This window comes from Cottoperca gobio, chromosome 20 (genome assembly GCF_900634415.1).
Source record: "Cottoperca gobio chromosome 20, fCotGob3.1, whole genome shotgun sequence".
Classification (NCBI taxonomy): Eukaryota; Metazoa; Chordata; class Actinopteri; order Perciformes; family Bovichtidae; genus Cottoperca; species Cottoperca gobio.
Genome location: NC_041374.1, coordinates 3464070 through 3491563, shown reverse-complemented (window position 1 = coordinate 3491563; position 27494 = coordinate 3464070). Strand labels below are relative to the sequence as shown.

The window sequence follows — 27494 nt, the reverse complement described above, 5'->3', positions numbered from 1 at the left end:
TGAATATCCGTAAGATATTATCGTAAATATATTTCTTGAGGACATTACGTTGGTGTGTGCAGACGTAAACGGTCCGACGACGACTATAAACACAGCGAAAGTTAGCTCAACGACGCACCTGCAAATGATTAATGCACTCGTAAACTAACTACAATGGAGGAGCTGACAACTCCTGTTCGACAGCAACACAAGTTCAGTGTTAGCAGACTTCAAAGATATTTGTCTGTCAACTCACGGGTGTCAAACAATGACACACTCACGGTCAGACAGTACAGGTAAGAGTAGTTTGTTTCCAAAAAAAATATCAGCGACTGTTAAACAAACAAGTGAAGGCAAATAGTTTAATGTCAGTCAAATCATGTTTAGCTAACTAATAACACGCTAACAGCTTCCTGTTGTCTTTTCAGCACTGGTCAGTCAAACCCAACCTTCCTAATCCAAACGCCCTCAAACAGCTATGTGCTGAGGAAGAAGCCCTCAGGTGAGCTGCTTCCAGGAGCTCACAAGGTAAATTTAAGATTTGACAAATGATCAAAACAATCAAAATGTAACTAATGCACATTTTTTCAGATGTAGTCTCGGCTGATTATAGCTATTTAAAAAAAATAATAATAATTGCAATCTGATTACATAATTCTGATTCTTGCAAAAAATAAAATCATATTTCTTCATGTTCAGATGACCTGTTGTGCACCACCACCCTCTTTAGGTTAAGCTAACACTTATTTAGAATTAATTAATTATAAGTGTACCAACTGAATGCTGTCTGCAAATGTATTCTAATTGCAGACATTAAAATGGCACGGTTCTTTCCCAGAAGGATTTACCGTTACATATTGTGTAGTCTGTGCAGGAAGTTATTAGGGTGGTGTGGGATCTGTGATGTGCTCACAGTGTGGGTGTTGTTTTAGTATACAATGGTGGATGTTTGTGACTTTGTTTATAGATAGACAGGGAGTATCGGGTGCAGAAGGCCCTGTTCTCTGCCGGCTTCCCCGTACCTCAGCCTCTCCTGCACTGCACTGATGCTGAAGTCATTGGAACAGACTTCTACTTAATGGAGCATATGAGAGTAAGTTTGCGCTACCAAGGCCACGTGTCCCTGTATCTAATATATTTATTGTTGTTTTTGACCTTTGCTCTATACTCTAATGATAAGAGATGACAATTGGACTTATCCTCGTTTGCACTTCACCACCATATAAAGATACTTCTTGTGAAAAACACTCTTGCTTATCCATCCCTATTGAGCAGGGGCGTATATTCAGGGATCTTCGTCTCCCTGGAGTGAGTGCAGCAGAGAGAACGGCTCTATATGTGGCTGCAGTGGAAGTGTTTGCAAAGCTACACTCACTGGACCTGGCATCCCTGAACCTCGAAGGCTACGGAAAAGGAGCAGATTACTGCAAAAGACAAGTGAGCGCAACACAATGAATCAAAAATAACTATACAGATTTTCTCTGGAAAAAGGGAGTTAGAGTGGAGACCATTCAAAATTGGCTTCCCATCTCTAAAGGTGTCCACCTGGATGAAGCAGTACAGCGCAGCAGCCCACAGAGACATCCCAGCCATGAATGAAATGTCTGATTGGTTGATGAAGAATTTGCCAGCCAATGATAACGAGGTCACGCTTGTACATGGGGATTTCCGATTGGACAACTTGGTATTCCATCCAACAGAGGTACAACTTCTCAGATAATAACTCTAACCCGTCAGCCTCGTGTGACTGTGATGCTTTACAAAGTGCGTCTGATCATCCGTCATTAGGCACGTGTGATCGCAGTGTTGGACTGGGAGCTGTCTACCACCGGGCAGCCCTTGGCAGACTTGGCCTACTTCCTCATGCCTCACTACTGGCCTAAAAGTATGAACATCGTCAGCACATTGGGCAGCTTAAAAGGAATAGAAGGTAAGCAAATAACAACCCTGAACTGCACGACACGTGTAGAAAATGGCTGAAATATATGAGCTCTGACATCTTCGTCTAAACATATATGTTTGAAGACACAGTATCCGTTCCACTCATTGGTGTGCCTTTTTCTGTCTTCTCTCCAATGAGCAGGTATCCCAACTGTGGATGACCTGATCTCCATTTACTGCCGATGCCGGGGGATCCCATGTGCTTTGCCGCAGTTGAATTTCTACCTGGCCTTGTCTGTCTTTAAAATTGCAGCAATCGTCCAGGTTTGTACCCATTTATAACTGCAGTTGTATCCCTATTTGACCTTTTTAGATATATACTGCACGCTACATGGTAATGGAGGTGAATTGTAACTGGTTTTACGTCGTTGAGATACTTCAGAAGTCTCATAATTGCTTGGTATCGTCTTAACCACAGAGGGAACTAGATGGATCCGGCTAGCTTTTAATGTAATATGTCTCACTCTCCTTTTTTTTTTATTCACTATTGTTATCTCTCAGGGGGTCTATGCACGCCACCTGAGAGGTAATGCCAGTGCTCCCAATGCAGATCAGTTCGGCCAGTGTGTGGAGCCCTTGGCTAAGGTTGCTTTGCAGCTTGCACAGAGGTTGGTTGGCTAATAGCATTGCATAATAAGGTGCCTGTTGTTGTTGTTTTAGAAGGGCTGTTTTATTAATACAGTGACTCATCAATGACTTTCAGAAGATGTTAGATGTATTTTTTTTTATCTCCTTCGCTGGTGTAACTTTAAGCGTAAGATGTCACCACCACCCACTGAGTATGATGGAAGTTAATGAAAGTCCTATATTGTTAATTGGGTATTCATTTGAGTAATATGCATCAATAGGCTAATATAAGCAGCAGTAGAGTTTGATATTATCAGCATTAGAAAGTCCAAACATTATGTTATCAATGGAATATTTTCTAAACTCACTGTCGACGGGGAAGCAGATTGATTCCACCTGCTGCATTTGGCATCCAGCTGCTGCTTCCGATATTCCCTGTTGACTTTTTCAAGTGTGAGATGTGTTTTTGTTGCCAGGTCTGTCACGGGTCCAACAGAAGACAGTCTGTTCCTCCAGTCAGCCAAAGGTCAGGCTGTTCTCCAGCAGGTCAAAGACTTCATGAGACAATACATACTTCCTGCTCAGGAGGTCAGTGCCCAGAGCCGCCGAGAACAGGCGAGAGATTCGTTTGCCCAGATGGACTTTTAACTGTCGCATGAAAAGATTTGACGGAGCACACCAGCTCATTCATGCACTCGAGATTCATTCATTGGAGCGAGAAAACAAGGATTCTATTGATTTACATGAATTGTATTGCATGCAGAAGCAGAATCGCCACCGTGGCTTTGCAAATCTAGTTTGATTGCATGTGTGGGAGCAGTGGGTGTATTTTCAGATTTGTTTCTCCTGTGGAAATACCTGCAGAAATAACTACATTACAACATTAAGTAACCCTAACCCTGTTCATGGCAATAGAACATTTGTTTTTCTCCAGGAAGTGGCAGAGTACTACTGTAAACACGCTCAGTCTCCACAGAGGTGGCATGCCCCCCAAAAGATAGAGGATCTAAAGGTGTGTAAAGATTTTTTACTTTTGTTTAATTTGATGCAATCAAACAATATTTAACAGTGAACAAAAGGACATTTCAAGATAATATCATTAGATGTGTTCCTTCAATATCAATCGAGCCGCTTCAAGAGGCAAGTTTTGTTAAATCGCGTCTGAACGGTGCCCCTCCTGCTCTGCAGCCGTCATTAACGGCTCAAATTCAACTTTAAATACAGTTATTTGTGTCTTTGCTGATCCGCTAAAACTTGCTGAGCTCTGATTGTCATCATCAGCTTCTACTTTGAAAGAAGTATTTAGTTTGCACATATATAAATAGTACACTGTCGGGGAATACATTGTGAGTTTAGCTAAATGATACGATAAAGTACTAACAGAATTGTTTCAAAGAGTGCATATCATGTGAGAAACAGTTTTGTACTGCTGAGAGAAGACACAGCAGAAAGTGTGTGTGTGTGTGTGTGTGTGTGTGTGTGTGTGTGTGTGCGCAGGTGAAAGCCAGAGAAGCGGGGCTGTGGAACTTATTCCTGCCTGCGGTCAGTGGGCTCAGTCAGCTGGACTATGCCTACATCGCAGAGGAAACTGGACGTTGCCTCTTCGCCCCCGAAGTCTTCAACTGCCAGGCTCCTGGTAACACATCCTACATCCTCTCAGATTTTGAGATCATTTCGAGGCCATGGACAATATTATTGATGGGATCCAGTAACTAAGTGATTAACACAGCAAAGGCAAGAGGTGACACTAAGGGCTAAACACAGCAGGGGACAAACTGCTGATGAACTGTAGATCAATAAAAGATCATCAGGTGATTGATGGGCACATCTGTGATTTGCTGTAAACAAGTAATAAACATCAAAGACGATCTCTCTGAATAGATGTGTTCCTTTTGACCCCTCCAATCTGAATAAGTGTGTCCTTTGATGTTTGTGTATGTATGTATGTATGTATGTATGTATGTATGTATGTATGTATGTATGTATGTATGTATGTATGTATGTATGTAGAAGCAGAGACGGTTGTTTCTCTGAGCAAACACGACAGTCTTACAATCTGTGTGTGAGTTTTGATCATCCTTTGTATGTATAAACTCAGCTCCTTCTTGCAAGAATATAGATTAAACCCTTTTATTTGATTTGGATCCAACAATTATGTGTCTATTTTCTCCAAAAAAACAAATTGGCCCTTTTTTCAGTCAGATAAAGTTAAAACAGAAGGATTAAAGTCCTGGAGGGGATATTATTTCCCCAATTTAGCTCATAATATCCCGGAAAAGAGAATTTGATGTGATGTTTCTCCACAGACACGGGGAATATGGAGGTGCTCCACATGTTTGGCAGTGAGGAGCAGAAGAGGAAATGGCTGGAGCCTCTGCTCAGAGGAGAGATTCGCTCCTGCTTCTGTATGACCGGTAATTCCATGACCACGTCCTCCTGCGTCATTTGAAGGGTTTCAAATATGTGCTTCGTGTTACGGCTCACTGTGCTTCACAAATCTATAAAAGATGCCATATTCAGTGGAGACGAGAGAAAGTGTAAGCGACGCAAGTCATTTACTGTGTGTAGGCTTAAGAGAGCATCTTGAAACACTTATTGAAAGCACCTTTCAGGACCAATGTTCTGTCTTACAAGGCACCGCTAAAGTTGATTCCTGAATATACCTGTTGTAGCACGGTCGCTGCCGTCTCAGTACTTTGCAGATGATACATGCCAGCAGCCAACACTCGTCACTGTGAATAGTTTCTCCCTGTTTTCTCCCCCTTGCTTTCCACGCTGCCTGGAAACCGTGGCAGGTCATTACAGTGGATGTGAACCTCCCCATGATGTAAACACAGATGGTGATCACTCGTGTTTTGATGGTGTTCTTTGTCACCGGTGCGCTCGATTTTATTACACTGGTTGAATCTCCATCTTGTGCTGATAAACAATTGTGACGTTGAGTCATCTGCTGTAGAGTTTGAGGATGAAGAGGGTGTGAGTGCACTCTATTTATTTGAACTACTCTGCCTGTGGTTTGAGCTGGAATCCAGACTTTTGGAGAAGATGGAACCTCAAGCTGGAGATTGGATATTTAAAACCCTCTCATTGATTTAGTATCTTTTTACTTGAGTTACACTTTGAATGTTGTGTATTGTAAGCTGACCTGTGGTCCCTTCCCCAGAGCCTGATGTGGCCTCCAGTGACGCAACCAACATGGAGTGCACACTTCGCAGGGATGACGACAGCTACGTCATAGACGGCAAGAAATGGTGGATCAGTGGTATGTCCAATTCTATTTCCATTGGTTATACAAGGAAAAACATGCATATAATCCCACTCAGGACACTGTTGTCGGTCCATTTAGCACTGAAATTGACATTAAAGAGCCGGAAACTCAATAAAACAGCAGGGAGTCGCTTTGTGTCGAAGGCCCCTTAAAGTAAAGAATGTTTTAAAAGGTCAAATCTGAACGTAATCAAGATGCTGTACCAAAGCACTACAGATACATGCTCACCCAAACTGTTAACATGTGGATGACAGAAAAGGGCAGATGACTCATACATTAAATAACATGAACAATTTAAAAAAAAAAAAAGTTGAAAACAATCTTGGATCCATTTTATTTTGTGGAAAATATGTTTCAGAGCCGCTTTTGGTTTGGCGGCCGGTTGGACCAGTAAAAGGTCACGGATTCAAACTTCAACACACAAGGTGTGTGTGTGTGTGTGTGTGTGTGTGTGTGTGTGTGTGTGTGTGTGTGTGTGTGTGTGTGTGTGTGTGTGTGTGTGTGTGTGTGTTCATCAACTGACATTTTACCTCTAATTGTAAATGTAAATAGATGTCTCGCTGTTGACGCTATAGTCCGAGTTGACTGGTGGTTTATGGCGCAGTTTCTCCCGTCTTTGCTCTGTAAATGAGTTTAGTTCATGTTCTCCTGGTAAAAGACCAAACAACATGTATGACACAGAGAAGTACTCTGCAAACTAAGTCCCAAACATCGTAAAACTAAGCATTTTAGGATTCCAAAACTCGTATTAGTGTTTTTAAATGTTTATCGTGCACCTCCTAAATCTCAGTGGACCGAAAGATATTCCAGATGTTTCCGCTGACACAGATGTGGTCTGAGGTTTTGACTCCCAGTTTAAAGGAAAACAGTGGCCTGTTGTTTTTGCTGGTTTGTTTTTTCCTTAGACTCTTTCTCCTTGGAAATATATTTTCTACCAGTTTAAAAAGCGTCTCCTTGGTTTGTGAGAGTGTCCCGTGCCGTGTCCAGACGCTCGATCTGCTTGTAATGTATAATGAAAGGGGAAGTAACACATTGCAATTATTGTAAAGGATAATGTTTTGCTATGGTCTCATTTTTTCCAAGTATCAAATGTTCCAAGTGTTCGCTGCCAGGTCCTCGCTGACATTACGGGTGTTTCCTGAAAGTCTTTCCAAGGCCCTCGGCTGCCTTCACGACGTATGAGGAGGATCAGCGCAGTGTGTACTATATGTATTGTTCCACGCAGAAATTCTTTTGTTGCTGCTCAGAGGAGCGATGGGATGGGAGGGTGTTTACTGTAGATGCTGTCGGGGCTCTGTGGTGTGGAAGCTATGATAATGTGCTAAAATGATTCCCAGACCTGCAATCTTTTGTCTTTAAGTCATAGACACAGTTTGTATTTGCATACAGCCGAGCACAGGCGACGTGCACGTGTTAAACATTATTAGTAGTAGCTGCTGGTGGAATGGAATCGTATTATAAATCATTATCATTTAGTTTTTGTTGTTAAATTAAACAATCGTATGATTCTTAGAGTAAATAATGTCGGGACGCGTCATGCCAATAATCACATGATCGTTTACTGTTTTAAGAAAAGTCTGATTTTACGTTAATCCAAACGAAATTGCAGATTGTAATGTCAGAGCTTTGCGTTGGCTTTGTTCCTTCTTTACCTATTTAGTCTTGTGACAACTTCATAATTCCTGCGGGACCCCGTCATTCCTCTGACAAAACAAAACACAAACGTTTAGGCTACAGTTTCAATGGTCTCCAGGCAGCTAGCTTGTTCTTCAGCTCGCACGCATCCAAGCTGTAAGCCATTACAGCGGGGAGAGGATGAGTAACAGGTACTGCAGCGGGACAGACTGGTAAACAACAAAGATCTTCATGGCTCTGGTCAGGAGGCTTTGACCCCTCTCTGCAGTACACAGGCTTGAGTAAAGCACTGTTAACTCTTGGACAGTGGCCATCCCATGAGCTGAGCCTATATTTGATATGCAGTGAATGTATAAGCTTGAGCATACAGTTTGCATTCAAAGGGGGGGGGGGGGAAGATTAAAGACACCAGTCAGACTTTAAGTTGTTTCCCGTTCAATGACATGGAGGGGTACTTCCTGCTGTGGCTGTTCTCTTTGTTTGCCGAATGTTTTTTCGACTTAATCTGTCGCCCACTGTGCAATTAAGCCGTCCCTCATCCCCAACCCAAAGCCATGGGGTGTAATAAAATGAGAGGCAGATGATCTCATGGAAGGCAGCACAGACTGTACAGATGAAATGTATTTGTCGTGAGGAACCAGAGGAGTACTCGGAGCATCTGCATTTAATTGCGTATAAACAGATGTTGGGAGATGCACGTCACTGAAAATCTGTCTTTTATTTAACAAAATGCATAATTTATACAAAATTCTTTGCTTCGTTAGTGCATATAAAGTCACTGTACATGTATATATTTATTACAATAAGAATTATTATACATGGTAGTCTATCTCTTATAATGGTAACATGGTGTAAATATATATACAGACCTACACTTTTGTATAGGTGCTTAAAGGAAAGTAGATGTGTGTTTTGAGTCTTAAATAGTGAAGGTGCTGGTGTCTTGGTCTTCTGAACCAGACTTGGATTGCGTTTGAGTGCGCGTGTTGAGCGCAATCTCCACTGTCGGCTCCTCGTTGCCGTGTCTCGGGTGTCTCCCAAGTCTCTGTCCAAGGTGCTTGGCAGCTTTGAGGACATGTCCCCTGAAGGACGATCCGATGAAGGCATAGAGGACGGGGTTAATGCAGGCGTGGGCCAGCGCCAGGCTCTCCGTCACTTGGATAGCTCGATCCAGACCCTTGCTGACTTCACAGTCGGTCACAAGGATGTAGATGATGTCCATCGCTCGCCACAGCTTGACCACGTTGTAGGGCAGCTGTGTGAGCAGGAACACAGCCACCACCGCCAGCAGGACGCGCAGGGCACGCCACTTTCGGTCTCTCCGCACCCCAACTGCCCGGCTCAGCTCCCGCCCTACCCAGCAGTAGCACACCACCATGACCAGGAGAGGTAGCAAGAATCTAAGGGTCACCTCCAGCAGTTCCAGGGCAGCCTTTGTAGGTCGGGCCATGCTGGGCGGGTAGACTGCTGTACAGGCCATCCTGTGGTGGGAGTGCTTCACTGTGGAGAAGATGAGTTCGGGAAGGCCAAGAAAGATGGCTACAGCCCACAACACCACACACACCAGGAGCCACTGTCTCCATACCCGGCGGCCTGTCCCAGTCCTGCCCGTTGGATTGTGGGCTACAGCGCGGTATCGATCCACGCTGATGCATGCCAGGAGCAGCATGCCACAGCTGAAGTTTGTACTGTAGATGAAGGAGGTGAGCTTGCAGGCTGCCGAACCCAACTTCCAGCCATGGACGGCATCGGCCGCCCAGAAAGGCAGGGTGAAGAGAAGCAGCAGGTCCGAAATGGCCAGGTTAAGGATGCACACATCGGTCAGGGTTCGCAGTCTCAGCCTTGATGTGTAGACCACCACTACCAGGGCGTTCCCAGCCAGGCCCACCACCAGAGCCAAGGCATAGATGACCGGGAGGAAGACGCTGCCAAAAGAGCGCACAGTCTCCTTGTCACAAACACTGTGTTCGTTACTGTAGTCGTAACTGTCATTTAAGCTGGAGTCCTCTTCGTCATCATAATAGAAATCTTCCATTTCTTCGCTGTAGAAAAGAAAAAGTACAATTTAGGGAAGCGTTAACTTGTCATTTTTTACATGTTGTAATATATGGGTTATATAATCCCTTTCATAAACGTCTAATTTGTGTGTTATTCAACACGACAGCAGAGTACAAACCATGATCTGCTTTCCATCAGAAACAGGAAAAGGGAATTCTTTCTGAGAAGGAGTCTCTCTGCATGGCTTCCCTAATGGCTTAACATGTGTCTGAACTGTGTGTGTGAGCTCGAGTAACCCCAGTGAACACGAAGAGGACTCGCAAAGCAACTAATTACCTTTTTTTAAATTGAGTTTGTATCCTGTTGGATACACACTGGATTTGGCTTACGACTCTTTTTTTCAGTCACAACGTCTTAATATCGGCAATAAGGAAAAAGATCAACATTTATCATGAAGCCTTCATCTTTTCCCAAACTGATAACATCTACTAAGCATGATGTAGGACACTCCACACTCACAGCTTGTAATCCTTATCTGATCTGTGAACACACACCCACATGTTTACTTCCAATTTCTTTTTTAATTAAGTCATTTTTGCCTGCGGGAGACAAATTCAAGAGCGACAGGAAATATTGGAAGCGACAGATGACGAAGTTGTTTTGAGTGTGTACGGCATGTGCCGGTTCAACTGGACTTTGAAGTGAGGCTTTCGTGCAGAAGCACTGCAGTGTTAACGTCCCCTTCCTTCCTCAGTGAATGCAGTGCTGTGAAAATAAATCTAATTAAAGGTCGAATTACAGTTCTGTCTGGATATATAATTCAATAGTGATGAAGAGCAACGGTCTTGTTTGTAACTGATCATGATTGGAGATATAGGTTTGATTTACTGCTGTGTGTGTGTGTAACAAACATTTCTGAAACTAATGGCATCAAAACAATTAAAGATTGAGCTGTTTTCTATATATATAGAGTAACACCAGTCAGTTTGAGTGTATTTCTTCTTTTGTTTGTGTGTTGGAAGTTTTTGTTTGAATGTATTTAATGTAAAAAGATTAAAGTCATTGAGCGTTCAGAAGTGTGGCATAAAGTAACACTGAGGAACAACCGCAAATATAGAAACAATTCATTTAGCTTATCATTTTCCTCCCTATGGTTATTATAATGTCATAAAATGTCCCAAGGACTTTGACTGTGAGGCGAACAGTAAAGTGAACCTTTGACTATCCGGGGGAACGAGGCACTGTACTCTTCAATGTGTGGCATGGTGTAATGAGTAGATGTAAAATACAGTTGTAGCTAGTTTATTGACATATCATCCGATCAATACTATAAAACAAAACTCTGCCGGCACATAATATAGTAAAGATGCAAAATAAAATCCACTCAAAGATGTTTTACTTCTTGTTTTGTAGTAAAATATGTTCTTACCTTGTGTCTGTTCCTTTTACGTGGGGTTTGTGAAGTCGGTGATGTCCTTTTTTAATCTCACACAACTGAAGTTTCCTGAGGAACCACAGGACTGAAATGACTCTCTGCCTCAGCCCGCCCTCTCTCCACCGTGTAGCTCTCCATACACGTGTGTGTGTGTGTGTGTGTGTGAACTTAATCTCTCACCGTAGATGTTGAGCAGGGAGTGCCCTGGTGGCTGAACTTTGTTTATGTCTGCGAGAAAATAAATGATGTATAAAATAACATCCCATGTGGTTGTACATTGTTTGTCCCATTTACAAAGTGTCTTGTCAATTGTGGTTTGTTCTAGTGTGTCGTGTGTGTGTGTGTGTATCCTTCACCAACTTCACTCGCATTAGAAAGATTCAGTGGAATAAAACATTCTATTTAAGTTGCTTTAAACTTGAGATTTTATGAATGGCACTTTAGTATTTTGGTTTCCTCCTGTGTTGTTTTTTAAATGAATACGGTTCCTTGTCTCTTGCACAAAGAATGTGCAAACACAAAAGACCCACATAACCTCAGCTTCAGTAAATTCTTTTAGGTCAGACATTTTTGGCAAAGGGGAAAAAAGGCATTTTGTTTTTTCAGCATCTCACGCTGACGTGAACATATTTCACAGAATGTTTGACTGTCACTTCAGCAGGGAGGCGGATTAGTGTGCTGGGAAGGCTTCTTCTCCTTCCAGAGGTGACAGAACATGTATGGGCACGGCTGTTGCATGACAGTAGGGCTCACCTTGTATCATATCACCTTATGTTACCAAGAAAACCCAACATGCCCCGGAGACAAACACGCTTTCCTAGATGTGGTTTTTCTGGGTTGGAGTCAGGTGTGCATTTGTTTTACATTCCAAGCTTAGTCATTTCACATTTGTTTACATTTCTGAAATCAGACACTGAGTTTAACGAGTAAGCATTTGTCAGATTGCGTTTGTTGAAGTGCTGTGATTCTCATACTGGGAGTATTCAAAGACTGTTGCTGTCTCGTCTGTTGCTGTCTGGTGTCCACATGTCCTGTCCTTAGGGGACAGTTTTGCCACTTCGACAGAAATCTAAACAGGAAGTCAGACCATCAGTCACTCTGTCTGTGAATTTGGGACGCACATTTGAGACGGTTTGTCTGGAGGTGTAATCCCACCGAGGGAAATTCCAAAGTATTCTGCATTTAGTCACCATCCCTCTGTGCACTTCCTCCAACATTTTACACCATCTTTTCCACTGTATCTCGTTTGGGTGATTATCAACATGATCAATATGTCATGTGGCGTTGCCCTCTCAGTGTTTTGTCATAGTTTTTGCAGCCATAAAAGAAGCATTTCATCCAGCGAAGACTCGAGTGCATGTTCAGTTTCTTCCCTAACACAAACTAGAAATGTTGCTCAATGTGGAAGAATCCAACTGGGGGAATGTAAATCAACCTGTGACTGTCTCTGCCGGCCCTTTTCATGCCATCAATGTGTCACTAGTCCAGTGACTCAGACTCTGATGTTTGTTAAACCCCCCTCGACAGGCAACAATACATTAATGAAAATGAACCAAAGCATTTCTGACTTTTCCCCGCAGGTGCTGGCAATCCCCAGTGTAAAGTGGCTATAGTGATGTGCAGGAGCGCTTCTCAGGATGCTAGCAGCAGGTCAGTAGAACACTTATGTGTTTAGTGTCGTGTTTACCCGCAGGTTTTATTATTCCGAGATTTTGTTAGCGATATTCCAGTTCTACCAATGAGTCATTCTGTGCTTTTCAGTGCACCGTTGCACTTTACTTGAGAGGTTATTTCCCTCATCGCCCTTTTGTGCCACTATTATAATGGATATGGACTTTGCTTTCTTAACACCTGTCACCTGCCTGATCACGTGACACAAAGATCTATCAATTTAATCTTGTTGACACTCCTGCAGTTTAACCCTCATCAGTTGGAGGCATTTAAGTTTTACATGGAAAAGAAAACTCTAGAAACAACCACACCCAAGATGTGTAATACACTTCCTCCTTGTTTTGTCAGCAGGGTAACGAGGCACACGCCCAACGCTGTTAGCAAAGAATGAGTAACATTCTCCCCAGCAATGGCGACTTTAATTGTATCATATTTAGAGCAGCGCGAAAAACCGACTTAAAATGGTTATTGTGGAATAATAGATGTTAAGGTCAAACTAAAACGTGTCATTCCTTTTAAAGCTCTGATTCTAAACTTGTTTTTCAGGCATGGCCAACACAGTATGATCCTCGTCCCTATGGACACCCCGGGTGTAAAGCTTGTCAGACCGCTCACTGTGTTTGGACAGGATGGTAGGACAATGTCTCGCGTTACATCTCAAGTTGCTATTGATATTTTCCTGCTTTCCCACAACGATAATTTCCTTTTTGCACGCAAACATGACAAACTAACCAGTTATTTCCCTCGTTTCTGTGCTCAGATGCCATCCACGGCGGCCACTTTGAAATGCACTTTGAAAATGTGCGAGTCCCTGCCGCCAACATTATTCTGGGTAAGACACTGCATCGCTGTGTGTCCACTTGTGTACTTGCATTAGGTCTTCTGAAGAAGCATGTTTCACTTATAAAGCCGTTGAAATATATTACTCCTTATCATTCCAAAGTGATTCTGGCTTGACAATTATGTGTATGACGTCACTACGTCAGAGATACTTCTTTTTTTTTTTACTTTCTGTTGTGCCTCTGGTTTCTGTCCGACACTTTTGTTTCCAGGTAGAGGGCAGGGGTTTTGAGATCGCCCAGGGTCGCCTGGGGCCGGGCCGGCTGCACCACTGTATGAGGGCTGTGGGTGTGACAGAGTTGGCACTGGAGCTGCTCTGCCAGCGGGCTGCCTCCAGGCACACATTTGGAAAGAAATTGTACCAACATGTAAGTGAACATTGACCCCAGAGATTCCTCTAACTTTAATTTCAGGGCTGTGGTACTGTAGCAAGTATTGAGCTCTTAACTGCTGGTGACACCTAGTGGACAGATTTGTAGATGCAGCTTGACTAAAGATGCCTCCCTGTGTGTTCTGTGTGTAGGAAGTTGTAGCTCACTGGATAGCAGAGTGCCGTCTCATGATAGAACAGACCCGCCTGCTGACTCTGCATGCTGCACATGCCCTGGATAAAGTGGGCAGTGGGGCTGCTCGCAAACAGGTAAAACTATCACTAGTCTGTTTTGGACATGGTAAAGTGCTGTGTCCAAATTCTATTTTTGATATTTTTTGACATACTATACTATGATTTTTTTTCGACATGCCTATGACTTTAATATGACTTTTTTCGACACACTATACTATGACTATCTTTGAATTTTTTCGAAACACTATGACTTTTTGATATTTCTTTGACATGCTATACTATGATTTAAAAAAAGTTTTTCATGTTTTTATTTAATCCGTTTTAATTCATTCATTTTATACATTCACCACAGTTCAATACAGTGTGTAAACCTGGTGTAGTAATACAAAAACTACTTTAGTTCATAACTTAAGAAAGGGTGAATGAAAATAATGATTTGTGTTCATCAAAAACAAGATATTTAATGAATACTTGGAATATTAAATGATTAAATAAATTGATTTCTAAAAATATAGCAAAGAAACACTTGACATAGGAAATGTTGTACCTTTAGAAGGGAAGTGAGACAAAAAATATCTTTATTCAAAAAGTAAAAATGAAAATAAGAATTTGTGATCAAAAACAAGTTCATTGAGGATTTCCTGGAATTCTGAATGATTTAAAGTAATTTATTGCAAAGATATTTACAATTAAAACTCTCTCGGGTCCCTTTGGCGCCATGTTGTGTATCAAAGGGTTAAAGGCGACCTGTGATAGGTGGAGGGCTGGGTAGTCTGAGGACAAGGAGCCGTAGCTCCTCCAGCGTCACGCTCATCGGGGTTACTTTCCAGACACATGTGCAGCAAAGTCTTTGCTTCTGAAAAGCAAGAAGGACAGCAGGAGATTAATATTTAAGTGGGCCGTTGATCCCATCAAAAAACTAAAGAAATCTGAAGAATAGATTTGCGTGTGTGTGTGTTGTAGGATGAAGTTCATGGTTGTAAAAAGCCGATGTTTAGGCAACAATGAATAGTAGAGCGCGCCAAACCGTGGCGGGACCGGCCCGGTAAGTCCGGCTTTCAAACCACTTTGGAGGGGGCATAAGACTAAAAGAAAAATTGAGGGAGAAGAAAGAAAAACGATAAGAAGCTTTGTTTGAACCTGAAGGTCATTATTACAGACGTTGACAAATGAGTGAATAGCAGAAGCCAGATATCAAACCAAGGAAGGAACAGTAAGGCTCATCCATGGCACAGCTAAAGTCTATCACCCGCACTCTTGGAGTAGAAGAGTTGCTTTCATTCAGGAGGTTTTCTAATTTGATGTCCCGGTGAAAGACCCCCTTAGAGTGCATGTCGATGGTAGCGTCCACTTTGCTGAGAGAGAGAGAGAGACAGACAGACACAGAGAGACACAGAAACAAAGACAGACATACAGACAAACGTACACAGAGACAGACAGAGACACAGACAGACATACAGACAGACACACAGAGAAAGACAGACAAACGTACACAGAGACAGACAGAGACACAGACAGACATACAGACAGACACACAGAGAAAGACAGACAAATGTACACAGAGACAGACAGAGACACAGACAGACATACAGACAGACACACAGAGAAAGACAGACAAACGTACACAGAGACAGACAGAGACACAGACAGACATACAGACAGACACACAGAGAAAGACAGACAAATGTACACAGAGACAGACAAAGAGAAACACAGACATAGAGACACAGAAACAGAGAGACACAGACAGAGGCACACAGACAGACAAAGAGAGATACAGACACAGAGATACAGACACAGAGACAGAGATACAGACACGGAGAGACAGAGAAACGTACAGAGACAGACACAGTGAGTTGCAGAGAGACAGAGACAGACAGAGACAGACAGAGACAGACGGACATACACAGTGAGACACAGCGACAGACAGACAGAGAGACAGACAGACACAGAGAGAGGCAGACAGACAGACACAGAGAGACACAGGCAGACACAGACAGAGAGAGACAGACACGGAGAGAAAAATATGTACAGTATATGAGATTTAATAATGAAGAGCTGTGCAGTTTTAGAAGTTGTATTGCATTGTCAGAGGAATGTGTAATTCACAGTGCGGCGTATGAGGAGATACAGTCCCACAGATGAGCGTCACTGTGACAAATGCATTAATGTAACATGTGGTGTCCATGGGAGGAGATAAAGGTCTGTGTCAGTGGGGTGCCTGCAGTCTAAAGTTCAGTCCAGAGGGGATGTAGTCAGGTAGGATGGGGTCAGGTTATGGAGGGCTTTGTAGGTTATGAGGAGGATCTTGTACTGAATTCTCTCAGGGATGGGGAGCCAGTGGAGCTTGTAGAGGACGGGGGTGATGTGGTCACAAGTGTATCTCTGTGCTTTGGTGATGAAGATAGTGACAACGTGAGTTTTACATGTTATGCTAAATATCTTGACAATTTCTCGATGGATTGTCATGAAGTTTGATATCGACATGCATCGTCTCCAGAGGATGAATTCTAAAGACTTTGGTGATCATCTGACTTTTCCACTAGCACCACCGGCAGTTCAAATGTTCCCTTACAGCATGTGTCACTAACGGGCACCAACATGCTCATGAATGTTCCCTCAGTTGCTGGGATTTTGGGTCAACACAGAAAAACATTTAGTGATGGAGGGGGCCGTCAAGGAGTGCAGGAGCTGAAACTTTACTTGAGGGAAAACAAAAAGATGAGCTTTTTGACAAAATAAAGCTAAAACATGTCAGCATCATCGTTCTAAAGTTAAGCACTTTATTTTAAGATGCACAATTTTTCAAAAGCTATTTTGTTTGTTTTATTTTTAAATGCAGCCTGAGAAGAACATTATACATATCTAGTATTATATATATCTGTATAGTTCAATGTTAAGTCCCAATAATTATTGTCTAAATGTTTTTAAATTGTTCTTTATTAGATTTGACAGTCAGCTGTTGACGTGCAGACGTTGATACAGCTACTCGGCTACTTCAATATATCTCACACTAATACATAACGCACGTGAGACATTATGATGCTCCGGACCTTTGCTTGAGGAAATGTTCTCTAACTGGACCTCTTAACATTTTAGTTAAACACCCCTGTGATATACTGTCTTTATTTAGACATGCTTTACTATGACTGTAATGGAACTTGAACTAAGCTTATTATTTTTTACTGGTCTTTCTCCTAGATTGCTATGATCAAGGTAGCAGCAGCCAGGATGGCCTGTAAGGTGTTGGACTGTGCTATACAGGTACATGGAGGTGCAGGTGTGTCTGGAGACTTCCCACTAGCTCAGATGTAAGTTTACTCTTTTTGCTCCCCCACACACACACGAGAATTCACCAATTTCTTTCCTCATGCCAGGATTATCACATTCTTCCTCAGGTATTCATATGCACGGGTTCTACGCATTGCTGACGGGCCAGATGAGGTGCACCTCTCCTCCATCGCTCACCTGGAACTGAGGGATCAACTGAAGAAGGCTCAGGCCAAGCTGTAAAGTACTCATCATATGGCCACAGCTTGTTACCAAAATACACTAAATGACTAAATTGCTTGTATACATTTTACTTCTGCTTAAAATGGTTTAAAAATGACACTTGTTTCTTAGGAATCCTTTTTTAATGTGAACTACAAAAACAGAAAATGACAGCATGAATATGTCATCACGTGGATGAATTCCATTGGGATTTGATGGGGAATCAGGACACACGAGCACATTATTTTTTTTGTACAATATAAAACAATGGCCCCATCCATTTGATACACCAGATGGCAACCCATGCAATCCACTCATCGTCTATACATTAACATTTGGGCAGAGACTTTCAGCTGCCAAATCATCCAGTCAGTCTTTTATACAACACTGCGCAGAAAAGGTAAGAATGGGGAGGGGAGGGGAAATAGGCTGGTTTGGAGGTTAAAGGAAAAAGACTGTCAGTGTTTGCTCTTCTTTGATTTTTTGTGGGACCGATGAGGTGACCTTGATTTGGAGCGGGACTTCTTTGTTGATTTCTTGGGTGTCTTGGAGCGCGACCGCCTGGATCGTTTGGGTGTGCGAGGTGAGGGAGATCTACACACAAACAGGACATTACAATTATATCGAAATGTTTCCATTATTGCAAGGTAGGATGGACCAAAACCTGACCGTCTTACCTCTTGGAGGACTTTTTGATGCTGGATCGTGGGGAGTCTTTATGGGTGGAGCGGGACGATGTGTCTTTAGAGTACGAGCGGTCGGATTTTTCTGACCGCTCTGAACGGGGAGAGGCCGACCGGCCCCGTCTGCTGCTATTCCGCGTCGGACTGGGTGACCCACTGTGACGCCGTTTCCTATCAACAGGAGAGGACAAAATGTGTCAGCACACTCTCAAATACTAGAACGACACAGCAGCCTGTCCACTGGTTATCTTACCTTTCTTTCCTGGTTGGCGTGTCCTCCTTCTCTTTTTCTTTCTTCAAGTCTTTCAACCGTGCCTCCGCTTTCTCTTTTTCTTTCTTCTCCCTCTCTTTCTCCCGTTCAAGTTTCTCCTTTTCTTTCTCCTACAATTAAGGGGACACAATAAATCAGCCAATCCCTGTATTTGATATTATCTTTAGTACAAATCTGCAGAACCCAACTCCATACCTTTTGTAGTAGTTTGTCCCTGTAGTGCTCCACCTGCTCCAGAATACTCTGCCCAGTTTTCTTGGGCCTTTTCCCAGACTCCAGCTCATCTTGGAACTTCATGACCTTAACCTGGAAGGACAAGAGGAAATTGGTCAACACAATGAATGCCATTTGAATATGATGTGTGTATAGTATAAGAGGTTTATGATTGTTATAAAGTACCTCTATCTCTCTGAGCTTTGTGCGTTTTTCCTCATTCATTTCAGACATCTTGACCTTAACATCTGAGTCATCTCTGATGGGGTTGAAGTAGCTCGGGTTATCTTCTGAGCGGGGGCTCCTGTCATCGTAATCACTGTCATCATTCCTTCAGAGTTGAAAACAGGTCATTTAAAAGGCTGCACTGATGTATTCGCAGAACAGACTATCCTCAAAAGACAGCTCATATAATTAAACTCACTTTTTTGTTTCTTCTGGCTGTTCAAATACCTCCCATTTTGAAGTAGTCACAGCTAGGAAACAAAAAGACAGAATAACCAACTAAGTATGCACACAACAGAACTAGGACTGACAATGATGTATTTAATATAGTCAAAACAAGCTTGATGTCACTTTAAGGTCTCACCTTGAGCTTCTAACTCTGCCTCATCCACCGCTTCCCATTTCGAAGGTGCCACCTTGAAAGTTGCCTCCTTGGACGGATCCACTGTAACAAACATGAAAATAGCAAGAAGTTGAGACACACATTTATTCTTGACATTCTATTAAGTAATCTTTGGACGAATCCATTACTATATACATATATTAAAAAGACGTTTGATCCTAAACTATCCCTCTCATGTTGGCCTGAGGTCAAATGATAACGTCTGGAGTGTGTCAGGTCATCTCTCCAAGACGTACAGCTCATCTTTTAGTCTGCCGACGGCCCACAGCTACAAGATAACAGTTCAGATGGGCCCAGAGTATTCAGACTGGCAAGGTCAGGGAGGTGCTGTGACTGAGTGGAGAAGGATTTGAGGAGCCATCTAGGTGATCCATCTTCAGGTAAACAATTTAAGGAAAGGCCTTGTTTAGGATAAATATCGAGGGAGGCTGGTTGGCAGGATGGATGGGGAATGTGACTGCATCTCTGCGCTCGCTTGTACTGTTCATTATCTGTTCTCCATGTACAAGATCTAATAAACCTTCAGCGTAAGACATCACTTCGGTCTCCATCAGCTTCTTTGCTTTCCAATACTCTGCTCATTAAGACTTTCTAAGTGCATACAGTAAAACATGTAGGTCATCATTAGCAATTCCCTCAAAGAACACCCGGTGTTTGCCGCTGCACAACTCACAAGGTATCCCATCTATGTCTTCTTCCATGGGCTTGATAGGAACACCATCTAGGTCATCCAGGAGGGCTCCGTCAATAAGAGCCCCATCAATGGGCCCTGTGTCAATCGGCACTCCATCCACGTCCTCCAGCAGACTTCCATCTACATACTCCCGTATTGGAGCCCCATCGATGTCTTCTGCTGGCTCAGCCTGAGCCACAGAAAAAAACAAGCTAGGACTTTAGTAACTCGTGGGATAGGTTTGGATCTCAAAAGATATTGCAGTAGAATTTTGAGGATGTTACGATGGTAAAGTATTGCTACATTACCTCCACAATGACTACAGGGACTTCCTTCTCTGCAGCGATATTAACTAGACCCAGGAAGATGTTCTGCAGCTTGATGAGGAAGGGGTCCGGGTACACAGCCCAGTCCTCCCATGCTCGGAAACATGACATGACTCGTTGCTGCCACGAAGAGAACAAGCCGATGAGGATGGTTCAGTGACATGTTGTAAGTGACAAACTGATGGTGTAAATTACTTTGCAACATTTGGACGTTTGGTACCTTAAAGTTCTCACTCTGAAGGTGGCCCTGTATCGACTTGTATGTTGAGTTGAGGTCTGCAAAAACCTGGCAGAGCTTTGTCTCAAAACTGTGAAGAGGGTAAGAGCATTAATGTCCGTTTGAAACTGGAATCTTCAATTGATGTTTCTGTGTAATAAAGTCCAAGAAGGTAAATTACACAACTCACTATTTTCTGTAGTACGACGCATTGGACACTTTGGCAGAAGAGTTGTACAACACATCAGACACTAGATATAACCGTGCAATCTGAAAAGTGAGAGAGAAAAATGAACATTTTAAAAAACTTCACCAGAACATCAACCACAGAATTTAACATTCTGAGAGGAGCGCTACATCTTGCCTTCTTTGGAAGAGGGGTTTTGAGGATGGAGAGAGACTCTGTGACACACTCCACTATCTCCTCAGCTGCTTCGGCGTGGCTGAGACAGAACAACATGGCTTCTGCTATGTCTCCCCTCCTGGGAGTCATACCACGCAGCATCTCCTCCAGTTTGTCTCGCTCTCTGCAGAAAGAGAGTAAATCTATCGAACTGCAGGTTCACCGACAGAGTGGCATTTTAACACAATTGATTAATCATGAAATTATAGAGTTTAAGCCTTAAGGAAATAGTCTTACTCTTCTTTCAAGCAGCCTTTCTTGCTTCCCTCCTCCTCTTCCTCTTCTTCCTCCCCATCATCATAAGGACCATGAAGGTATGGATTAAGAGGCGGCGGATGCCACAAGGAGCCATTCTTAAACATCCTAAAGTCCTCCGTTTTCCATTTGACTGGTGCTTCACCCTGGACAAGTAATAGTTTACAGTTAGTATCAAAACAAAACCTTCTGGACTTTGATCCCAGATCAATGTGGGATGAATACCACCGAAATGTTGTGCTGCTCAAAACCAATTAGAAACATAGAAATCAAACCTGTAGTATGGTGTAGAGCTTCCACCGGTAGTAAACGTGTGCTGGGCTTTGGTTCTCAAATAGAAACCTGGACGAAAAATCAGAAACATGAGGAAATGCATCACGACTTTGCAAAAAAACTAGCTAACTGATTTATACATACTGACGTGCACTTTCACTGACCTGTACATGGCATTGTTGATTTCTCTGTTCATGATCATGGCTTCAAACATTGGGCCTTCACGCACCACAAACTCGATCATTCGGTGGATGAGAGAGAGCAAATTCCTACAAGAAAAACACAGTTAAAGCAAACGGATTCAGACTGGCCTGACTCTTGACCACTACAAAAACCTGTCTGTTAAAAGTGTAATTTGTGCTTGGTGGTTTGACACTCAGGACAGTTGTCTCTTGACAGACATGATGCATTAATGACTAAACAAGTGTTGCCGGGCATAACTGCACAACGTCACGTGCAGTGGGCTGTGACTGAACAGCTGGCATCACTTGCTATAAATGTGCCTGGCAGGCGATGTCACCTAAATGCCAAAATATACAATAATATCCATTTATTACACATTTACTGTGAAGGATGAAGTGAGACAACTGTCAAAGAGTGTCACGTGACCAGGCATAAATTAAATGTAACTGACTATGCCTCTGAGCCGATATACAGTAACAGTAACATGAATGCTGCCAAAAATCAAAACTTAAAATTACAACTGACAGTTACAATATATTAATTAAGAATTACTTTTCAAAGAAACTAAACAATTCACATGAGCAGATGTTCTTTATTATTGTGATTAAATACTTTCAAGTGTCTTTTTTTTAAGGCTACAGTGCAACAGGTTTTACGTTACATTGCACTGCCTGGACCCTTTCTTTGAAATCTTCCTAGATTCAAATTTGAAAGAAAATAGACAACAAGTGAAGGTGAAGAACTTGGGAAAGCGAGACATTGACAAGACACTGTATAAACTGAAAAGACTGTCAATACAGTGCCTTTCAATTCCCACTCATCTCCTGACTAATGTGAAGTGAGGAAGAACCAACGCAGTACTACACTGTTGGCCTAAACATGACATCTGCTGCTGGAGTCGTTAATGACTGAATACAGTGCAAATGGAATAACTTAAGTTCTTCTGTGACCATTTTAGGGAGATACATGGTACAGGCCGCATATAATTAACCTAAAGTGGCCAACAAGACAAAGGATGTCTTTCATTTGACAACACATAACATTTACTTGTATTGGAGCCGATCATACCAATGGCGGGGTAAAATTCAGTATACTTTCCCAATCCATCCCATGATGCTTTTCAGGTCCCTCGCTGCTGCAGACAGTTCAACTTGTGCTGCTCACCAAGGCCAATGTCAAAGGTCATATATAGACTAATACTGGCAGGTTTGGATTTGTTGGCAGGGGCCAGATTTACTGAGCTCCCGATAGTGACAGAGGCCAAGGGGGTAGACGGTCCGAGTGAGCAATGGTCAGAGAGCAGAACACTACAGATCTAGAATCACCAGACTATGTATGTGGCAGAGTAACATGTCACTAACGTTGAAAAACACAATTTGATGTTGATGTATGGAGTGGAACTGTGATGGACTGAAGTCATGATGTTTGTCTCTAAACGTCACATTAAATAAGCACGATAATGATGTTTTGCTACATATTTAAAAAAGGAAATATGAGTGATGGTGGAGTGTGAAAGAGCAAGGTAGAAAACAAACTTGTCTGTCAGTATTATTCCATCTACTAATATGATGACATTGTACAACAGCCTCAACCATTGCTCACCCATACTGACCATCCCCCTGTAGCATGCAGTGATCAACTGATCAAACTTCAGCTTCATTATGGGATGTTTTTTCTAAGTTTGTACACCAATTTAAAAAAAGAAAAACATGTACCTTTCTGTTGGGATAACCACTTTGACTATGGCTTGCGACAGAGTCTGTATATGAAGTCACATCAGATAATAAACATAGAATGTGAGTATTGTTAAAAAGGCAACAGGTGAAAAATATAAAAAATGCATTTTAAAGTGCAAATAGACAACAACTTTCCTTCACTGCTGTCAGTTTTACTAGAGGCCAAACACCCCTGACTCTGTATTCATTAACCATAAACACCTCTCTGTAACTGATCATTTTCCACACGCTAACATTTCATTATACCCACACTTTGATATACAGTGCAAAACTAGTTTAATTCAGCAAGACAAAAACTATCACAACAACTGGATTAAACCCTGTTCTGACTGCTTATTATAAAAGGCTAAAATCTCACCAGCTGAATTAACAAAAAACTGCCATAACCCATGAGAAAATCCTAGGCTGACATGCTAAGTTACCTTCTCAAACTCCTCCTTGTTTTTAGGTGGAGGAAGCAAGGGAGCATTGGGGTTCTTTAGCCTCTCCCGGGGCTGTGCGTTGAAGGGTAGGCCAGAGGGAGGCGGTGGGAGTGTGTGCTCCATCATGGAAGGAGGGATGTAGATGGGATGGGGTGGAATGGGCACACCTTTGCCCCATCCTAATTTCATCTCAAAGTTCATTATCATCTTGCCTGTAACGGGAGTAAAATATATATATATTTACAATGGCTGGAAAGAAAGTATGTCATTTATGTAGTAAATATTAAGAAATACAGCTTTGTACCATTTAGATTCTTCAGTGCTCGCTCAGCATCCCTCCTGTTCATGAAAGCCACAAAGCCACAGTTCCTCTCCCGAGCCCTCTCCTCGTCCGTCCTCGGCCACATGATCTTCACACTGGCCAGCGGGCCATAGCGGCCAAACTCTTGACACAGCATCTCTTCATTCATCTAAAAAAACAAAGCAGAGATATACATGGAGAATATTATTACTTGATAAATGCACATTAAGTAAATATCTGCACAACATAACCTCTTGAAATTAAGGGCTTAAACAACTGATTTCAATTTGGTATTTAGAGTCAACCCATAGCGAAGAAACACTCAAGTCTTCCTGTTCATAGCAGAGCTACATCAGTCTGTGCTTTAGTCTCTCTTCTCTACTTCATATACTTTAGGATGAAAATTCACCTGTGGATTGATGTTTCCGAGATACAGGTTAGTCGTGGATGGGTCTCCAACATCATGGGAACCTGGCGCACAATCATCCAAAACTGCAGAAACAGAAAAGAGGAGAATTTCCTGCTGCTGTCTAAGAGGACAAAACATTTTCTAAGCAAGATGAAGATACACGGCCACTATATCAAGACAAAATTACCACTGGACGGACGGTTTCTTCTTGAAGAACCATCCGCTAAAAGAAGCAGAAACGCAGTTTAAATTTTGTTTCATGGCAAAAGTGGATAAATGGGGTGGGGCAGGGGCGGTCAGGTGGATTAAGGCGGGCAGGGCGGCGCCATTTCAGGCCTAGTTAGTTCAAGGAACACAGTCATGCAGCTAAAAGACAATTACCAGAGGAACGTCTTCCGTCCGTGCCCGTGAGAGGTTCAAAACGACTAACGCGTCCCTTCAGCTTGTGTCTTTCATCCCTCTCCTCCTGTATTCTGCAGGAAACAGCATGAAGCACAATTATATACAAGCTGTGTACAAATTATTACAACGTTTATACTTTTAGAACCACATCATAACAGCTATGAAACACCAGTTACCACTAACCTAAACATTTTAAATGCTTAACACGTGTATGTGTTGAAACTTACTGTTTAAGTTCTTCTTTGAAGAGCTCCAAGTTGCTCTTCTTCTTTTCCTTTTCAGACATTTTCTTTACAGCCTGAAATACACAAATAATATCAGCACAGTCGAAAAACAAAGCATTATTAATTACAGCAGTAACAAGAGGCCACTTGTTGACAGTGATAATACTTACTTGTCTTTTGTCTACTGGTAAAAACTGAGGTGGTGTTTCCAAAGGCAAGAAGGTGCTTTTGGTTTGGTTATCAAAACGTGACTTGGGCTTGTATAATTTTCCTTTCTTCTCATCAGCAGCTGTCTCCTCTGAAAAGGTGAAAGAGTGCGTTTGTTATGAATTCCTCTACAATCACATTAACATTTCACTTTTTATTTAAAAAAATTATACAATTCATTTGGGAAATGCATATTGTAAATAATAATACCTTTTGTTGCATTTGCAATACCACCACGGACAAAGGCCTTGACTTTGCCATCCCCTCCTTCAAAAGCAGCAAGAAACTCCTCATAAATCTCTGCTGCTGCCCGCTCATCCTCCTGAACACAGAATCAAAGTAAATACAACAAATGACAGAAAAGCGTCTTTAAACAATGTGTACTTAGTTACAATAAATCATTTAGACAATATTCTCACAAAAAAAGGAAAGAAAAAGGAAACAAATACATACTTTTTTCTTTATTTCATCTTGTTCCTTCTTGCTTAGGGTCCGCTTTGCCACTGCCATTTTGCCAATGCTAAAAGACTTCAGTTTACTCTCAAGCTGCGCCTGTAGATGTCAACAAAGTATGGTTGGATTTCAACAAGGATTTTATAGTCACGCAATAAATCTAAATGTGTGTGCACATGACATATCCTGGCAATCACGCAGATCACGACTGCTCAAAGTATTATTATTAATATCCAGATGATAGCTAAAGCGCATTGACAGATAAGTTAGGTTACGCGGGAGCCATTACCGTAACAACACGTTACTCACACTACACCGTGAAGTGGGTTGTGTCCACTCGTAGTTAGCGGTCATTGCCCCAAACCTTTGATAGTCATTATGTAATATGTATTAACTGTAGAGTTTCTACTTATTTGCAACCAGACATCAGGATGTAGCTACAATTAATTAACATTAGCCAGAGGCCTAACAAGCTGGTATACGATGCAGCGCCAACAACAGCATTTAGCGGGGAATGACTGTTACGAGAAGCTAGCTCAAATATTTAGGCCCGAGTTGCAAAATATTACATTTAAGTTACTACTTAGAAATTCATACATATATCAACTACACTTTGTTCTGATGACTAGCTATGTCAGTATCAGTTGGTTAGCTTTGTGAACAATATTAATTTCTGGGACAATTGCCCTGACTAGTCCTTCTTGTGGTAGCTAAATCACTTAGCTTGCTTAGCTTAGCTAAAATAGCCAGTGTGGCCGGAGAGCCAAAGGATAGCTTTAGCTCATCGGTAGTTAGCTGAAACCGTTGCGCACACTAATAACTCTAGTCTCTTGCAGGCTATAATATGTAAATGGTCAACGTTTTTCCAGGGATAATATTATTTACATTGTTTTCATTACAACAGATAAGACCTAACTAGTGTAAGTCATACGGTAAATTCACCTTAGCGCTAGCTTTTTGAGAGCCACCAGGCGTTCGGTCCGCCATCTTTTGTTGAACTAAAATAAAAGTCGATCGTCGATTACAAGATAGCGGCAAACGTGAGACTCCAGGCGACACAATCGATCACTCAATCAGTGATGGCTAAACTTATTTTTTTCTGCCACTCTCGTCTTTAGTGTCATGTTTACATGAACAAAAAACTGAAATGTGTATGAAAATGGAAATTATTTTGAAAGATAAAACATGATTTCGTTTTGCATGGTCAATTAAAACAACATCCCAAATTGTTGCTGTCACAGATGGTAAAAATGTGTATCTTCTCATAGGCATAACGTTAGATGCACATTGCAAGATCCTAATATGTTTCCAGTCACAATTTTATATATGAAAATAAAATATGTACCAAGTACTTGCGTGTAGCATATTTAGGTCCAGCAGGTGGTGCTCTCTCTGTCGCTCTTAGTCTATCTCTATCTAGTAGTCTAACTCTGTTAACGTTACCTGTGCACATTATTCTGACAACACACAGCCTACGGGGATTTGAAACACCTATCAGTAATGATGTTTCAAGCGGGTATACATTTACATTCCTATAAAAGAACAGGTCACACTTGTCCTCTATCACTCACTCCACATCTGGTTAGTGGGCCTACGTGTTCCGCACATTGCAGGTACTGAGTTATGAGATCTTGGGAAATAATCAAGCCATATGTATTTATATGGTCCATATTGGTTGGAATGCCAAACCATTCATGTATGACTTATGCAGTCAAGTTTATTCATGCCACCTCCTTGGAGGTTTTTCAGGCCAGGTGCAGCATGAAACTAATGCGAGACCTCGCACCCTCCCCAGCGCGTCTTTAATGTATTTTTCTTTTTCTT

The 27494-nt window shown here is 42.1% G+C and overlaps 3 protein-coding genes across 5 annotated transcripts; 1 reads left to right on the top strand and 2 right to left on the bottom strand.

Annotated features, from left to right (window-relative positions):
- The first annotated feature begins 50 nt into the window (after nt 1-50).
- acad11 (acyl-CoA dehydrogenase family, member 11) lies at nt 51-17828 on the top strand. The gene is made up of 20 exons (XM_029457849.1): nt 51-275; nt 408-507; nt 947-1072; nt 1255-1416; nt 1517-1681; nt 1768-1909; nt 2063-2184; nt 2422-2528; nt 2964-3075; nt 3422-3499; nt 3985-4123; nt 4794-4901; nt 5651-5749; nt 12404-12473; nt 13041-13126; nt 13255-13327; nt 13549-13702; nt 13858-13974; nt 17101-17210; nt 17298-17828. The coding sequence occupies exons 1-20, from the start codon at nt 154-156 to the stop codon at nt 17410-17412; spliced, it is 2307 nt and encodes a 768-aa protein (XP_029313709.1). The 5' UTR covers nt 51-153; the 3' UTR covers nt 17413-17828.
- On the bottom strand, nt 8090-10908 carry ackr4b (atypical chemokine receptor 4b). Its single transcript, XM_029457853.1, has 2 exons — nt 10818-10908; nt 8090-9432 (listed from the first exon to the last, which is right to left on the bottom strand). The coding sequence occupies exon 2, from the start codon at nt 9423-9425 to the stop codon at nt 8310-8312; it is 1116 nt and encodes a 371-aa protein (XP_029313713.1). The 5' UTR covers nt 9426-9432; nt 10818-10908; the 3' UTR covers nt 8090-8309.
- u2surp (U2 snRNP-associated SURP domain containing) lies at nt 17516-26680 on the bottom strand. 3 transcript variants are annotated; one of them, XM_029457845.1, is made up of 26 exons: nt 26613-26657; nt 25671-25769; nt 25428-25539; nt 25181-25308; nt 25014-25084; nt 24766-24857; nt 24572-24607; nt 24385-24467; nt 23979-24144; nt 23675-23886; nt 23232-23275; nt 21498-21602; nt 21336-21402; nt 21043-21206; nt 20767-20929; nt 20593-20672; nt 20406-20493; nt 20168-20305; nt 19860-20049; nt 19148-19228; nt 18983-19034; nt 18745-18889; nt 18541-18651; nt 18328-18455; nt 18069-18245; nt 17516-17985 (listed from the first exon to the last, which is right to left on the bottom strand). In XM_029457845.1, the coding sequence occupies exons 1-26, from the start codon at nt 26655-26657 to the stop codon at nt 17850-17852; spliced, it is 2913 nt and encodes a 970-aa protein (XP_029313705.1). In that variant the 3' UTR covers nt 17516-17849. The 3 variants fall into 3 exon arrangements, with proteins under 3 accessions (XP_029313705.1, XP_029313706.1, XP_029313708.1); XM_029457846.1 differs by lacking the exon at nt 24572-24607 and having other exon boundaries at nt 26613-26680; XM_029457848.1 differs by lacking the exons at nt 23232-23275; nt 23979-24144; nt 24385-24467; ... (5 more) ...; nt 25671-25769; nt 26613-26657 and having other exon boundaries at nt 23675-23861.
- Between the last annotated feature and the right edge of the window lie 814 nt (nt 26681-27494).